We start from the raw sequence: 16209 nt of genomic DNA, 5'->3' as shown, positions 1-16209 counted from the left end.
AACCAGTCTTTCTGGCCCTCAAACATACAATCTTCTTAGCACACTTTACATTTCACTACAACTCATGGTGCCTTTATGCACACAGCAGATGTTAAAAGGCTTGGCAAACAAAAGTTCTGTGTTTTGGAAAGGTTGGTGTTCCCAAGGACACACGCTCATCCCTTCCTTTCCCCTGGCCCTCCAGCACAGTTTTCTACATGACACTGCTGACATGTTCTTCTGTCTCCTTGCAGCCTGTGTGGCAGTGGTATCCATGATTGAACAGCTTGCTCAAGTTCACAACTCCACGGTGGAGACCTCAATGGAGAGACTGTGCAGCTACCTTCCTGGTAAATACAGAAAGGGTCATGTGGCTGTGGGTCTGATTTGTTTTCTGACTTTTGAGTCATCATGAGCGAGTTTATACCCTACACACACTTATGGAGGAGAATATGAGTTATTTGTGTGAGTTGATATTCTTATGGGGCTCATAGAAATTAAAACAAATACACACACACACACACACACACACACACACACACACACAAACCACTCGAGGCAATTTTTTCCCCTGACATTCATTTTCCACCATGGCAGAATGAGATTGTTGAGGACATTTAGGAAATAAAATGTAGAATGGCCAATTGTTGCTTCATATCTCACATTTATAATGATTTGCCTAACTGGAGTTCATTGCCTTAAGTACCAAGAAGGTCAAAATAATGAAAAATGGATAATTTTCAATGATTTGTGTTAATTTAACCACATGTACATTCCCAGATAAATGTACAGTCTTACCCACACAGAGCTTTATTTAGGCTGAGAGGACAACTGATCTTTAAAAAACCCAAATGGGAAAATAATCTGGGAACTTTCCACGGATTTGAATTGGATCTCAATAAAATCATCTGACCCATACTCAAAAAATAAAAAAAGGAATGGATTGATGATTGATGATTTAAACAAATTGTATATTTCTCTGTCCATCTCCATAAAGTTGAAAAAATATTGATTCTATTTCCCTTATAGAATACTATTAGGTGAACAGCCACAATGAATGAACTTCTTTGAGAGTCAAATTGTCATTCCTTGAATGTTAAGAAACAAATTCATCAAGGATGATTTTTTTCAAAGTAAGGAAGCCAGACTAATGGTGGTTGTGTCTGGTTTACATAGCATGCTGTTCCAATAGCACCAAAGCATTTTCAGAGAATTTATTGCATTCAGTCACAATATGCATTCACAAGCTAAATTTCTTGGAATTCAATCTAAGGTCTAAGAATAATACACAAACACGACTGTTTACAATGTCCCAGATTGATCATTGCTAAGATTTTGACTTATTTACATCATCTTTCTTTTGCGGAATTAGAACGTGGCAGATAGACTTGAAGCAGCCTTTGGCTTCCTCTCACCCCCAGTTCCATTCTCCTTCCATCTCCCCAGAGGGAACCACTCACATGAGCTTTATGGGTATTGTTCTTGTCAAATTTAATACTTTCATATTCACTTGTATGAATCCATAAACAATGTATGGTATTGTTCAGTGGGTAATCTTTTAACCTTTTTTGGAGGAAACAAATCAAACCTAGAAAACCACATGAAATAGATGTATAAGTTTATTAGTTATTAAAATGTGAATACCCTTGTAAACATAGCCCAGGTCAAGAAGAAACAGATAGGTAGCTACTCTAGAAGCCCCATTCCATCATAAATCCATTCTTTTGCCTAAAGGAACAACATCTTGAATTTTACTGTACTCATTTTTTTTTTGGCATTACTTTGTAGTTTTATCTTCCAGGTGGGCATTTGCTATACCCTAGTCTTGCCTAGTCTTAAAATTTTGATATGTCAAGGCCTGGGATGCCTGGGTGGCTCAGTTGGCTGTTTCTGCTCAGGTCATGATCTCACGGTTCTTGGAATTGAGCCCAGCATCAGGCTTTTTGCTGACAGCATGGAGACTGCTTGGGATTCTCTTTATCTCTCTCTCTCTCTCTCTCTCTCTCTCTCTCTCTCTCTCTCTGTCTCTCCCCTGATCCTGCTCTTACTCTCCCTCAGAAATAAATAAATAAACATTTTAAAAAATATTTTTTGACTGCCCGGCTAGCTCAGCTGGTAGCACATGAGACTCTCAAAAAATATTTTTTGATATGTCTCTTAAATCTGTTTTAATCTATAAGTTTTCTTTCCATCCCTTCCTTTTCCATTTAATTTAATTGTGGGATTTGCCTTGCAGAGTTTCCCACAGTCTGGGTTTTGCTGATTGCTTCCCTGTGGTATGATTGAATATATTGCTCTGTGTTCTTTATTTCCTGAAAATTGCAGCTAGATCCAGAGGCTTGATCAGACTCCAGTTTGACTTCTTTTGCAAGACAATAAGTGGTGATATTTACTTTAGTCAGGAGGCCATTATAAGTGGCTTTCTCTTTTTGTGACATTAGCAGCTGTCGATGGTCACTAACCAGATCTCTTAGTTCACTGGGGGTTGCAAAATTGTGCTATTCTAATATATCATTTATATTATCTTTAGTGGTGGAAGTACATTAGAGACACTTTGCCTCATCGTCATCATATTTTTAAAAATTTTTAAAGTTTATTTATTTATTTTGAGAGAGAGAGAGAGAGCACAGAGGAAAGGCAGAGAAAGGAAGAGAGAGAGAATCCTAAGCAGGTTCCACACTGTCAGTGCAAAGCCCAATGCAGGGCTCAAACTCTCTAACCATCAGATAATGACCTGAACCAAAATCCAGGGTTGAACACTTAACCGACTGAGGCACCAACATGTTCCCATCATATTTTAGAGACGTTTTCCCCACAGTCCATAATGGTATTGTTCATAGTAGGAAAGGCAGGATAAATGCCTGATTCCTTTGCTTTACTTGCCAATTTTCAAATGATTCGCTGCCTTTCTATTATTGTCCCATAGTAGGCAATTAGTTTTCTTTAAAAACTATCATTATAACAATATAATGAGATATATAGATAGATATAGATATAGATAGATATATAGATAGATATATACATAGATATAGAATAGATAGATATAGATATATATCTCATGTCTTATGTCTCATGAGGTCATACTGACACTTCAAATTCAAATTCAGGACTATAGGATTTTTTTTAGCAGGATTTTCTTCTTAATCTCTCCTGTGTCATATCCATATCTTTCTTTCCACAGCCAAAGTCCTAGTTCTCAAGGACAAAGGGACAAAATACCCTATAATTACTCTTTCACCTATCCCTCATTAGACATATAACAGTCTCAGAATATCAATATCAATCCTCATACTGCTACCATTAATATACTTTATAATCACTGAAGGCAACCAAAACTGCCCTTTAAGTATACTGTTCCCATTTCTCCACCTTTTGTAATCATTGTTCTCTATGACCTGAGCATAAGGCTACTCCATACCATATCCATGCCCTTCTCACCCCCATTTGGTCTCAGTCCCATCAGCAACTATTTGATTGACGTTCACTACCAGCCTTTATGTGGATGCCTCTCTAGTCAACTTGTCTACAGCTCATTCCTCAGGAAGGGCTCACGGGAACACTATTCCCTGAATTCTTGCATCTTAATAACAAGCTGCCTGTGCCCTTTACACTTGAAAGTCAGTTGTTTTTCTGGATACATAAATCCTTGCCATATAATTTCTTTCTCCAAGTATCTTAAATGTGTCTTTAAAGAGCCTACTGATAATCTAATTTCCTTTTTCTTATAAGTCACTTGCTGTTTTTGCCTAGAAGTTCAAAGGAGGTTTTTTTCCTTTCTTCTATAAAATTCAGTCATCTAACTAGAATATGCTTCAGTGTTTGTTGTGGTATATTGATGTTCTCAGGCATGCAGTGTGCTCTCAAATACATTTTTTAAATAATTTCAGAAAAGTTGTTTACTTGTTCAGTTTCCTTGATTTTGTTTTCTTTTTCAGGGATTTCTAGTATCCATATTTTGAATCTTCTTTGCCTAACCTTGATATGTTGCCTATTGCTTGAATACTACCATCCTTTCATTTATTTTTTATCTTGAAAGTTTTTCTTAAGACATTAGCTGTTGTATTCACTTCTTGTGTTCATTCTGGTTTAGATTTCATTCCTCTTATAATCTTGTATTCTTCCCTGTGTTCTTTTAGTCCATGTCTGAGTTTTCTAATTTTGATTTCTGTTGTTCTTTCATGACTTAAAGCATTTTATTAATGCTTCTTAGCTCATTTTGAAATACTATGTTATGTTTTAATCCTTTTTTGGACTTGACTTTCTGGCATGCTTTTGCTCTCTATAGGGATGGGATTCTGTTCCTTATTCTTTTTTCTCTTATAATAACTTTGTATGGGAGTTGACCTAGATACATTTCTGTTGCTCATTTTTATATGAAATTAGTTTTCTAAAACTCTTAAAAAGAGAAGTGGTTCAGGGTACGTTTCTAAATGCACAGAACTTTTTTCTGTTGTTCTTATGTAGTGTGAAAACACACACACACACACACACACACACACACACACACACACACGGGAGCATACTTTTGGTGTTTCTGACTATTCCCTTGACCACTTTTGTCTGGATTTTCTTTCCTTTGCTTCTCTCCAGCTCGGTTTTGTTTCCAAACCCAGCAATTTCTCCTCAGCATGGATGCCATCCTAAAAGGAATCGCTGGTAGGTCAGTTTCTAGAAATTATAGATGCCTGGCCATGCCAGCCCCTTAGTCCTTCTACCCCTAAGACCCTTGTAGTCATCTGCCATCACAGTGGCCAAAACCCCACCCAGTCTCAGCTTCCCTTCTTTAATTGGCCCACCATACTTTCTAGGCAATACCTATGTACTATTTGGAGACGCCCCCATTCTCAGGTTTATCTGGTATTCTATTGCTTCCCTTTACTTTCTCCCACCCAGATGTTGATAACCCACATGTCTTGCAGATGTGAGTGGTTTATCCTTGCCTAACTGTGTTTTGGGGTTTGTGGAGACACCCAGTTTTGTTCTTTATTTAGGCAAAGTTATGTTGATCAAAAATGAAAGGCTCAGCAAAAATCCTTCTTCCTAAATTATCTTCACCTACTATACTAGCTAAACGAAAAACAACATGGACCAAGATCGCTGGTATGCAAGGTACCATCTTGGCTCCTTCTGACTCATCACAGGAAACTTCAGAGTCTGCTAAGGTGAATAAGAGGTTGAAAGTCAGATTCTGGTAAAATAAAAGTTGACGCCTTCCCAAGAGCGGCGAACTTGGTATTTCAGTTTCCAGTGGTGGGTTTCCTTTCAACTAGAGGAATTTCAAAGGATTAAGAATGGCGCTTGCAGTTGTTTTCATGTTATTAATTAATATTTTACCTGTGGATAGAAATAATATATTCAGTTCAGCTTAAAAGCTCTTTCACCTGACATGCATAAAGGCATGGCAGGCATTACTGTTTCCATTTTATAAATGTATTTTGTACATTTGTGTGTAGGATGGTCACGCAAACTGTAGAGGGTGACAAAGATAGTCTGCCTCCTAGCTCAGGATTTCTCCTTCTTGAAAACGAAATGGGCCTGAGCCATAGTGCCTATTTGCATCCAGTATTGCTTTCTGCCTGGTGTGCCAGGAGAATGGGGGACAGAGGAAGTGAAATTACACACTTCAACACACAGTTATTATTTTTAAATAGTATTGCTTTTACCTCCAAAGCAGAACTAGTTCAGAAGACATAACCTTAGCGGTCTGAAAGCATGTAAGCGACATTCTTGAGAATAATCACTCAGTAAATCAGGCTGGCCTTTCTTTGCCTGGGAAGACGATTTTTTTGAATTGTGCGAAGCATTACCGACCTTCAGTTTCACCTGCTGCTTTTGCCTCTGGCTCTCATTAGTAAACACCTTGGAAGAATATCAGAATTGTTAATGGAAAAATGATTAATGGAATCATTCTCACTAGGGGTTAGCAGACTCATATGCCCTGAGAGCCTGGTTAGAACCTCACTTTCTTGGGTCACCTATGCAAAAATCTTATCTTCGTGGAATATGATAGTTAAAAACACATGTAGATTTAAAACAAGGAAGGCAACTCTCCTCATGTTTCTTAGGTTCTGAAAGTCTACAAGCAAACTAGTAGGAACTAGTTAGAGAGTAAACATAACTCTCTAGAAGGAGAGTAGAAGGAGAGTAAACATAAACACTCCCTCCAAAGGGTCTTATGAGAAACTTCGTCATGGAAAACATGAAGGTGACTTACAACCTAGAATGTCCTGGGCTTCATTTACACACACATGTGTACATCTAATGTGTGACAACTGCTCACTTGCTCCTTTTTCACCCTCCTTTGCCCTTGAAAATGGCCACTTTTTTCCCCCTCCTATGCTGTTCCAAGTCTGTTTGACACTGTAGAAACTCAATGCTCTGTACCTTGCTGGTCACAGATGGTTTAACTGTATACATTTCATACCAGATAGGTGACTAGCAATATGTTAGTACCAATCTTTTCTGTGGTTGTATCAGTAATGGTGAGGTGGCATCTGATCATGCTGACTGGGCCCTATCTGGCTTGCTCTGGAGGCTTGGCACATCTCCACTCTGTACCTTTCTGTGCTGATCTATAATTTAGCTCTCAAGGGGCCATCTCTTATTCCATTGCTCCAGGAGCCTCTCCCTATTAACCATTTCAGAAGCCATCTGAGAAATGATCACTGAATCTGTCTGAGAAATTGATCATTCAGATGGTCCTACTCAGAGAGCGAGGAAAACTTGCAGCCACTCATTTCAACTTGAACAAAACAAGGTTCTAAGAAAATACACACACACCCCAACATCTCTTATTGTACCAGAAAGAAGATGAATTTCCTCTGTCTTTCAAGCAGTACTGCAAGAGTAAATATTGCCCAGCTTTTGGTTCAACTAGTTCTACATTGGCCATACTTGAAACTGGCTTCCAGAGTGCTTTGCCAATTCATGTAATTTTCAATATCTGTTACATAATTCTCCAAACTCCCTAGATGGTCTAGTGAAGGAGACTGAATTCCATTCCCACATTTTTCAGATGAGGAAACGGAAACCCAGAAGGGGTAAGCAATCAAAGGTCAGAAGCAGGTCCATGGCTGCTGAAATCAGGTCTCTGAATCCTATGACATCATAGATTCTTGATACTCTCCATTGCACTGACCCTGTAAAGGAGCACCCAGGGGAAAGAAAGGTTTTTATTATAGAACCTTTTTATTGAGGAGACACCTGGGTGGCTCATTTGGTTAAGCATCTGACATTTGATTTTGGATCAGATCACTATCTCATGTTGTGAGATCGAGCCTGGGTTGGGTTCTGCCCAGGGTGTGAAGCCAACTTAAGAGTCTCTCTCTCTCTCTCTCTCGCCTTCTACAGTTCATCCATTTAAAATGTATAATTCAATGGCTTTTAGTATATTCCCAGAGATGTGCATTTATCACCACAGTGAATTTTAGAACACTTTCAGCACACTAGAAAGGACCCTCACACCTCTAAGTTGTCCTTATCCATCCTCCCCAGCCCTAAACAACCACTAACCTATTTTCTGTCCCTATGCATTTGCCTCTTCTGGACATTTCATATCAATGGAATTATGTTTCTCTTATTCAGCATAATGTTTTTAATGTCCATCCATGTGTGGCATGTAGCAGACCTGCATTACTCTTCACAGCTGAATATTCTATTGTATGGATGTAGCCCATTTTGTTCATTCATTTGTTAATGGACATTTGGGTTGAATTGTTTCCACTTCTTGGCTATTTTAATTTTTTTTTTTTAACGTTTATTTATTTTCGAGACAGAGAGAGACAGAGCATGAACGGGGGAGGGTCAGAGAGAGGGAGACACAGAATCTGAAACAGGCTCCAGGCTCTGAGCTGTCAACACAGAGCCCGACGCGGGGCTCGAACTCACGGACCGCAAGATCGTGACCTGAGCCGAAGTCGGCCGCTCAACCAACGGAGCCACCCAGGCGCCCCTTGGCTATTTTAAATAATACCACTGTGAACATTTATGCACAAGTTTTTGTGTTTATATATATTTGTTATTCTTTGGGGTATATACCTAAGAGTGGATTTGTATCATGCGGTAACCCCATGTTGAACAATTTGAGGAAATGTCAGACCATTTACCAAGGTGGCTGCACCATTTCATGTTCCCACCAGCAGTGTATGAAGATTCTAATTTCTCCAAATCAATACTTGCTATTATTTGTCATTAAAAAAAATTTTTTTTTGAGAGACAGAGCATGAGTGGGGAAAGGGTGGAGAGAAAAAGGACAGAGGATCTGAAGCAGGCTCTGCCCTGGCAGCAGTGAGCCCAAAGTGAGGCTCAAATTCATGATGTGAGATCATGACTTGGGCCAAAGTCAGACGTTCAACCAACTGAGCCACCCACGTGCCCCTATTATCTGTCATTTTTATTATAGCATATCATAGTGGGTATGATGTGGTATCTCATTTTGGTTTTGATTTGCATTTCCTTAATAGTTAAAGATGTTGAGCATCTTTTCATGTGCTTATTGGCCATCTATATATCTTCTTTGGAGAAAACCTATTCAGATGCTTTCTTCAGGTGTTTGGTACAATTCACCAGTGAAGCCATCTGGTTGTGGGCTTTTCTTTGTGGGAAGCTTTAGATTACTAATTCAATCACTTGTTATAGATCTATCCAGATTGTCTATTTTTGAGTCAATTTTGGCAGTTTGTCTTTCTAGGAATTTGTCCATCTCATCTAGTTAACTAAGGTGCGGTCATGCAGTGTCATAGTATTCCCCCATGGTTCTTTTCACTTCTGTAAAGTCAACGTGGGGATATAATTTTAAGTTCCTACTTCAAACGCAATGTGTTTGAAGTCATTGCTTTATTGTAGGAAAAAAGGTCCTGTGAATAGATCTATTGTAATATAACAGTATTTACATTATTTACTAGTGAGTAAAAATGAAGTACCAGACAGTGTTTCCCATACTTATCCTATTCTTTTACTACCCTACCCTCCAAGCAAGGTGTGGGTAGTGCAGTTTGAGATGAGCATGACGAGATAAATTCTCATCAGAGAGAGACTCCCATCTCTTCCCAGGACAGCCCATCTGTCCTAATTGTGCTAAGGTCCTAATTCCCAAGGCTCCACAGTGGACTTACAAACTGGAAAAACAGGACCAGAGAATAAACAGGCTTCATTGTGCAAACTGATCAACTCACAAAGCATCCCTGTACTCTCACAATGGAGAGGAAGGAGATTGCTTTGTTAGTGTGTGTGTGTGTGTGTGTGTGTGTGTGTGTGTGTTCTCTGGTGAAGATGGCAGTGCAGGGACATTTTGACCATCTCTTTTTATCTCTGGAATACTAACAGCAAAAACTAAATAGGCAAAGTGAAATCTTTTTTTCCAAATGAACACCAGAAAAGAGTATTTTTAGCAAAGCTATATTTTAAATTATTTAATTTAACGTGAGTCCTGTTTCTTTTATTTCAACAAAGGAGATCTTCACCAACATTCAGACATTCCTTGCTGTACAAAAGAAAATAAAACCCCCAAATTTAACTGTAATAAACTGGTAATCTTTGTCATGTACTGTAAACAAAGTAGCATTCACATAAACCTGAAATAATGAATACATTAACTGTAACATTTCCCTCAAACCCTTATAATTAATCACTGGAATCAATGATAAATTAATCATCCATCATCAATTCTTAGTAAAGATGATTATGAAAATAATCTATTTCCCCTTCTTTATTTTTTTTTTTTTAGAAAAGCTGTTCTTGAAGGCAACCTGCTATTTAGTGATAGAAATGTTTGGACCAGACATCATAAAACTGTGAGTATGCTGGCACGTTGACCTTACTCAGTTGCTGGGACATGGGTGAAACAGGAAAGCTGAGAGGCAGCTGACTCCTCTGCCAGCAGGATGTACTCACTGAACAAGGACTTGAGCTGTGTTCCTGTTCTTGTTCATAGTGGAACATTCAGACCTGACTCAGGTCCACTATCATTTGAGGCATGGAATCTGGCTTCATTTCTCCTCAAGAGCCTTCCAGAAGAAATTTTACTAACAAGTGACTAGATCCTACTGTCCAGACCCAGGCATTTGGCCCCTTACCCTGAGCTCCCCAAAGTGTACTAGTCTTTCCCTTCAATCCCAGCTGGGTTCCAAGGCCACATCATCTTAGGTTCTTCTCCTCTTCCTCCCTCATGGGTTTCCTGGCCCCTCCCTACTTCCCTAGCCCCAGCCCTTGCCTCTCAGGATCCCCTGTGTGTGCCATTATCACATGTCTGCTTCCTTCTTTCTCTTCTCTGTCTTTCTTTTTTGAGCTCAAGGGCACTGGATGAGATAAATCCTATTCCGTCTTGTTCATGACATTTTCTCAACAAGAATCCATACATGACTTTCTTATATTTTTTATTTAGTTACTTAGTTATTTTGAATAATGTAATTAGCATCCAAACCTACCACCCAAAACTAAATCTAGGACCTTGGTTATAACTTACTCTAACCACCCAGTCCCTCTTTCATTCATTCTCATGCTTTTTTCTACCCAAGTAATAAATCCCATGCTCATCTTTCTCTTGTTTTCTTTTTTCTATAGTTTATACACACACACACACACACACACACACACACAGAGTTATGTTAATATGTTAAATTTATGTATATTTATGTATAATAATATATAAGAAATATGTGTCAATATGTAATATGGAAAATTAATCTTAATTAAATATCAATGAATTGAGGTATTAATGATTAATAATTATAATTAATGGTAATATATAATTACATAAAATAATTAGAATTTTAGTGTATTTATTATATATATTTCTTTAAAATATACCTTGTTTTCATCATTTCTTAAATTTATGAAGACAGTATCACATTGTATGTAATCTTTCGGGACTAACCACTTGAGTTCCTATGTCTAGGGGACCTACCACTTGGGTCTATATGTCTAAGATTCATCCATAATGTTGTGTCATTGCTATAATTCACTCACTCTGCCTGTATAGAATATTCCATTGTGTCTCTACAAGAATCTATTCCTTCACTCTCCCATTGATGGGTTTTTGAGTTGTTTATTGGTTTTCTCTCTTGTGAACAGTGTTACAATGAACATTCTTATGTGGTTCCTCTTTTATATGCCATTAGCCTCAAAACAGATAGGCTCAGAGGCACCATTCCCCACAACTAGGTAGCCAGAGTTGCAGAATTTTAAAGACAAAAGGAGCTTAAAATCATAAAGTCCAAAGTGTTTGGTCATGCTGTGCACCTGCCTCTATTAATATGTATCTCACGCTATTATGGTAAATTATTTCTCATGAGCCGCTGAGTGCAAGTGTTGGGAAGGCAGGGACCATTTCTTTTTAGCTCATACTTCTATTCCTGTTACTGCCTCCTAACTGGACTCCAGACTTGCCCATTGGCACAAGTCAATAATCCACATTCTAGCTGGCCAAATATATTTTAAATGCCAAACTAATATGGCACTAACAAAATTCTTCAGTCTTCACATTATTTGCAGGATTCCTTAGCCACATACACAAGGCTATTTATAAATCAGTCCTTGAGGACATTTTCAGACTATCCCTGGCTGTTCCACAGCACACCACATTCCAAACCACTTGTAACTCCCCATACACACCAAGAGGTTTTTGCCTCAGGACCTTTGCATAAGATGTTCCCCCATGCTTGATTCATTCAAAACCTCTACCCCAGACAAATTCTACTTCTTTATACCTCAGTTCCAAGGTCACTTCCTCTGGAAGCTTGCCTGACCTTAGCCCTTAGGGTGGGATAAGACAGATGATATTCCCACTACCATCAACACACACACACACACACACACACACACACACACACACACACGTGCATGTGCATACACTCATACACACACACACACACATTCCTGATATCCGGTGCAAACCCCTAGCACAGCACTTACCACATCTATTTGTAATTTAATTCTCCATTTACTTTTTCTGAGTTGCTAACTAGATTGAAAACCTTCTGAGATGCATTTCATTCATCTCTGTATTTCCAGATACTTAGCAAAATACTGAGTATGTAGAAAGAAGGAAGGGAGGGAGGGAAGGAGGAGAAGGAGAGGGCTTTGTATCTTCAGGGCTTGGTGCTATATTTGAGCCTTCAATATATATTGAAGTCCTTCAATAAATGTTTGTTGAACTAATTATTTTAAACGAACAAAATTATCACTGCAGATGATATGACTAGACAGCTCCAAAGAAATTGGTTGAACATATTAAAACAGGAAAAGAAAAACTTTTTAGCCTATTTATTGAATCTGCCTATATACCTATTATGAGCTAGGTGCTCTGGCAGAAATGTCAGCTTGGCGGAGAGGTTCTGTTGGGCCTAGATCATGGAACCAGAGAGGTACATGGAAAAAAGTCATAGAAGCTAAAGAGGAGAGTGCATGCAGATACCCAAAAGGGGGAGCCAGAGATTAGCTACCAAGCATGCTGGGAGTGAAAGGGCCATTGCCTGGGTTGATTAAGAAACCCATTGCTCTTCTGTAGTTGGCCAGAGTGGCAAGTTTAAGAGACATTTAAGGCAAAGATGAGAGAGGACAGACAAGACACTGTCCTAGGTACTACAGATTTGAACTGTACAAACAACAGTCCCACCTCAAATAACAGCAAATTAACACAAGGTGTTAAAGAAGAATGGGCCCAGCAAGTCACCAAAACAGAGGGCCACTCTCTGAGTAGGTGGTAGTGAAGGGAGACATTTTTTTCCTTTGTGATAACTCAAAGTCACGAGACAACTAATTCTCAGTAGTAGGGGTGGGCCATTTGAAGAAAGATAGATATAATAAATGATCCCCCTTCATGGTTCTGTCTACCATCAGTTTTGTTTGCAAGGAATTTTCCGGTACCTGTGTTAGGTGTTTGCTGATAGACATTTCTCCTCTTATGGTGTGCTCTTATTACAACTTCTTTTAATCAATCACATACAGTTTGGGGTTGATATAAGTGCTGAAAATGACAATCTTATGGTTTAGTTTTACCTCAATTTCAGGCTTCCAATATTAAATGTGTTTTCTAACCCAGAAGGCATCCCTCCTCATTATTTCACACCAGTCAATTATCAATGATTCATGGACTAATTATTCAGCAATTACATTTCCTACCCATGGGCAAGCCACAGGATGTTGTTGGGAAGTGAGTCACCTGAGCACTCAGGCATTCCCCCAAGAACCTGGATCATACAGGGAGGGGCTGCTTCCAGGAGCAGCCAATCCTAGCCAGTGCTAGGTCTTAGCCAGGTGCTGGGTCTTCCTCTGCCTGGTCTTGACCTCCATTGTGCCATTGGTTGCCATAGCAAGCCTGATCCTTATCTTCTGTACATCTCACCTTACTTCCTGGGATTTACTTCTGCTTTCCTCTAAATCATAAACTCTTGTATTCTAAACTAGGAAATGGGGGGCCTAAACTACTAACATTTTTTAGAAGAAAATGTGAAACAGGATTTATAACATAGTACACCTTAGATGTAATTAATGTGTTTTTAGACACCCAAACACAAAGCAATATCAGTGCCATTCACAAGATAATTACAGCAGTCCCCCATTATCCAGAGGGGGGAAATTCCAAGACCCCCCAAGTAGTTGCCTGAAACCAGATAGTACTGAACTATATATACTATTTTTTCCTATACATACATACTTGTGATATAGTTTAATTTATAAATTAAGCACAGGAAAATATTAGCAACAATAATAAAATAAAACAATTAAAACAATACACTGTAATAAAAGCTATGTGAATGTGGTCTCTCTCTCTCTCTCTCTATCTCTTAAATATCTTATTGCACTGTACTCACCCTTCTTCTTGTGATGATGGGAGATGATAAAATGCCCACGGGATGAGATAAAGGAAGATGAATGACGTAGGCATTGTGAGGTAAGTTAGGTGGCTATTGACCTTCTGACGATATGTTAGAAGGAGAATCATCTGCTTTCAGACGATGGCTGACTACTAGTTACTGAAACCATGGAAGGCAGAACCACAGGCAAAAGAGAGACTACTGTACAAGATTTATAGAAGTGAATAAATTCATAGTACACTGTGCATGTGGTCCAGAAATGGGATAAAAGTATTAAGTTGCATAAGGAAGATCTTCTTTCAATGCTGTGAATATATCTCTGTGACTATATGTTAATATATAAACTTTCTTTGAAAGTGATGTCAAGGTCTAAATTTGAGAGCTTTCATGTGTGGAAGTCCCTGTCCTCACTCCCTGCCATAGGCTGTTACTCTGTCTATTAACCCTGGCCTTGCTCCCTTCTTTGATTTATGGTGATGATCATCATCATTGACTTCATTCTACCATGATCTTAATTAGACTTGTTAATTAGCTCTGCCAAATGTGTTGAAGCCTCTTCCCTCCTCCCCACTCCCCTACCACATGCCTCATTCCTGCACACCTCTGTACCTGTAAGGGTAGTAAAAGGAAGTAAATTAAAAAGTGACCATTTTGGTCTTTTTGCTACTATGGGAAAAAGAAAACAATGTTGAGTGGGAATGGATATTCTGAATTTGGAGATTTCCTAGGGATTTCACATCTTATGTGTTGCCTAGGCTTTCTATCCCACAATTGGTAAAGAGCACATGTGCTATTTTGCCACTTCCTTACATCTTGCACATTCTAATGGTCTTACACTTGTCTGGATTTATGAGGCTCAGCATTTTCTATTCTTGTCGAAAGGAGTGCTTCTCACTTTCAGTCTTTTGATGACAAAGATCTGATCTTGGAGGACCTTGGGAAGAACACCATATGCCTGTTCCCCTCTCCTATTCCTCAATGTAGAGACCACCTCACTGTCTGTGGGGTTTTCATTTCCACTCCCATATTCAAGTTCACTTACTTGAAATTGTGCTCTATTTGCAGAGAAAGAGAATACGTCTTGGATATCATATGATTAGTTAGTGGTCCTGGATTACCACAGATGGGATGGCTGTAGGGTTTAAAGAAAAAAAAAAGGTTAAGCAGATCCTATTTATCACCCTCTTGAGTCCACTAAATATCAAACCCCCATAAAGACAGCAGTCATCAGTTAAATAAATGAACCATTAAGTTGAGAAAAGATATGTGAAAACAGCCACCTCTCCTGATTTACTGACCCTTGGTAGACATTAGTTTGCTAATGAACTTTATCTGCTATATACAGCTTGCCCCACAACTTAGAAGATGTGAACTCCTTTTATATTTTAAGTTACCTTCCCCTCTACCTCTCACCAAGGAACCGTGGAGCCAAACAGATGACTCTCTTTTTCCCTCTTAACTCAGGTACTCACAAAAGCTTGGGAAGCCATCTTACCAGGCTTCAGACAGGGATGGAAGCAGGACTTGGAAGCCACCAGGAATACAGGGGCACATTCTCCCCAGGCTTTCTCACTGCACACACTGGGTTCTGACCCCTGAATCCTATCCTACAGATTAGCTTTCCAACTTCTCAGTCCATGTGGCAGAAAATGACATTACAGTCCCAAGTTACTATAGCTCCTTTTATTCTGGGAACAGCTCCGAATGAGGTTAAAGTTGTTAATACCAATTCCAAATTTCCATAGGAGAGAATCTGACTGATCCTACTTGAACAGTCATCAAATCAGGTCCAATCAACTGGCCAAGATATAGGGAGTAAGTACAACATAGTTGCTAGGAACCTACCCCTGTGGAAGAAGGGGGTCAGTTAAATGATCATGTGAGCTGGGAAGAAATCCCAAAAAGTATCTTCTAAAATCAAGAACTGTTTTTCTGAGATTAGTCTCTAGGTATGACCAACGTATGTTTGTGGATTCTTTTTGTTGTTTTGGTTGGTTGGGTTGGGTTTGAATCAATGATTTACTGGGAAAAGTTACTAAAAATCCATACTCTGTTTGTTCCTTCATTTGAAGCAGCACATTGTACTCATTCTTCTTGGTAAGAAGAATTTTGGGAGTGTCAGGTAGAAAATGCATGTGGAAGGTTTGTGTTAGCACCTTCAAACTAGACATAAACCAAAATGTTTAAAGAGCACTTTCCTTACACCATCCTGGGGTGTGGAAAGTCAAACATATTGTATTTTCTCCCATAAGGTAAAGAAATATATTTACTTTATTATTTTTTTAAATATTTATCCATTTTTCAGAGAGAGAAAGAGAGAGCACACCCATATAAGCAAGGGAGGGGCAGAGAGAGAGGGAAATAGAGGATCCCAAGAGGGCTCTGTGCTGACATCAGAGATTCCCAACACAGGGCT

At 39.0% G+C, this 16209-nt stretch overlaps 1 protein-coding gene across 3 annotated transcripts in view; it reads left to right on the top strand.

Annotated features, from left to right (window-relative positions):
- Positions 1 to 16209, top strand: part of AOAH (acyloxyacyl hydrolase) — a 167132-nt gene that overhangs the window by 24990 nt on the left and 125933 nt on the right. For all 3 annotated transcript variants that reach the window (XM_047849273.1, XM_047849272.1, XM_047849274.1), the window contains exons 3-4: positions 234 to 329; positions 9704 to 9770. In XM_047849273.1, coding sequence (XP_047705229.1) covers positions 234 to 329; positions 9704 to 9770 — 163 coding nt within the window. The remainder of the gene's footprint in view (positions 1 to 233; positions 330 to 9703; positions 9771 to 16209) is intronic.

This window comes from Prionailurus viverrinus, chromosome A2, assembly GCF_022837055.1.
Source record: "Prionailurus viverrinus isolate Anna chromosome A2, UM_Priviv_1.0, whole genome shotgun sequence".
Taxonomy (NCBI): Eukaryota; Metazoa; Chordata; class Mammalia; order Carnivora; family Felidae; genus Prionailurus; species Prionailurus viverrinus.
Note: the sequence above shows the minus strand (reverse complement) of the source record. Positions and strands in the feature narration are given on the sequence as shown.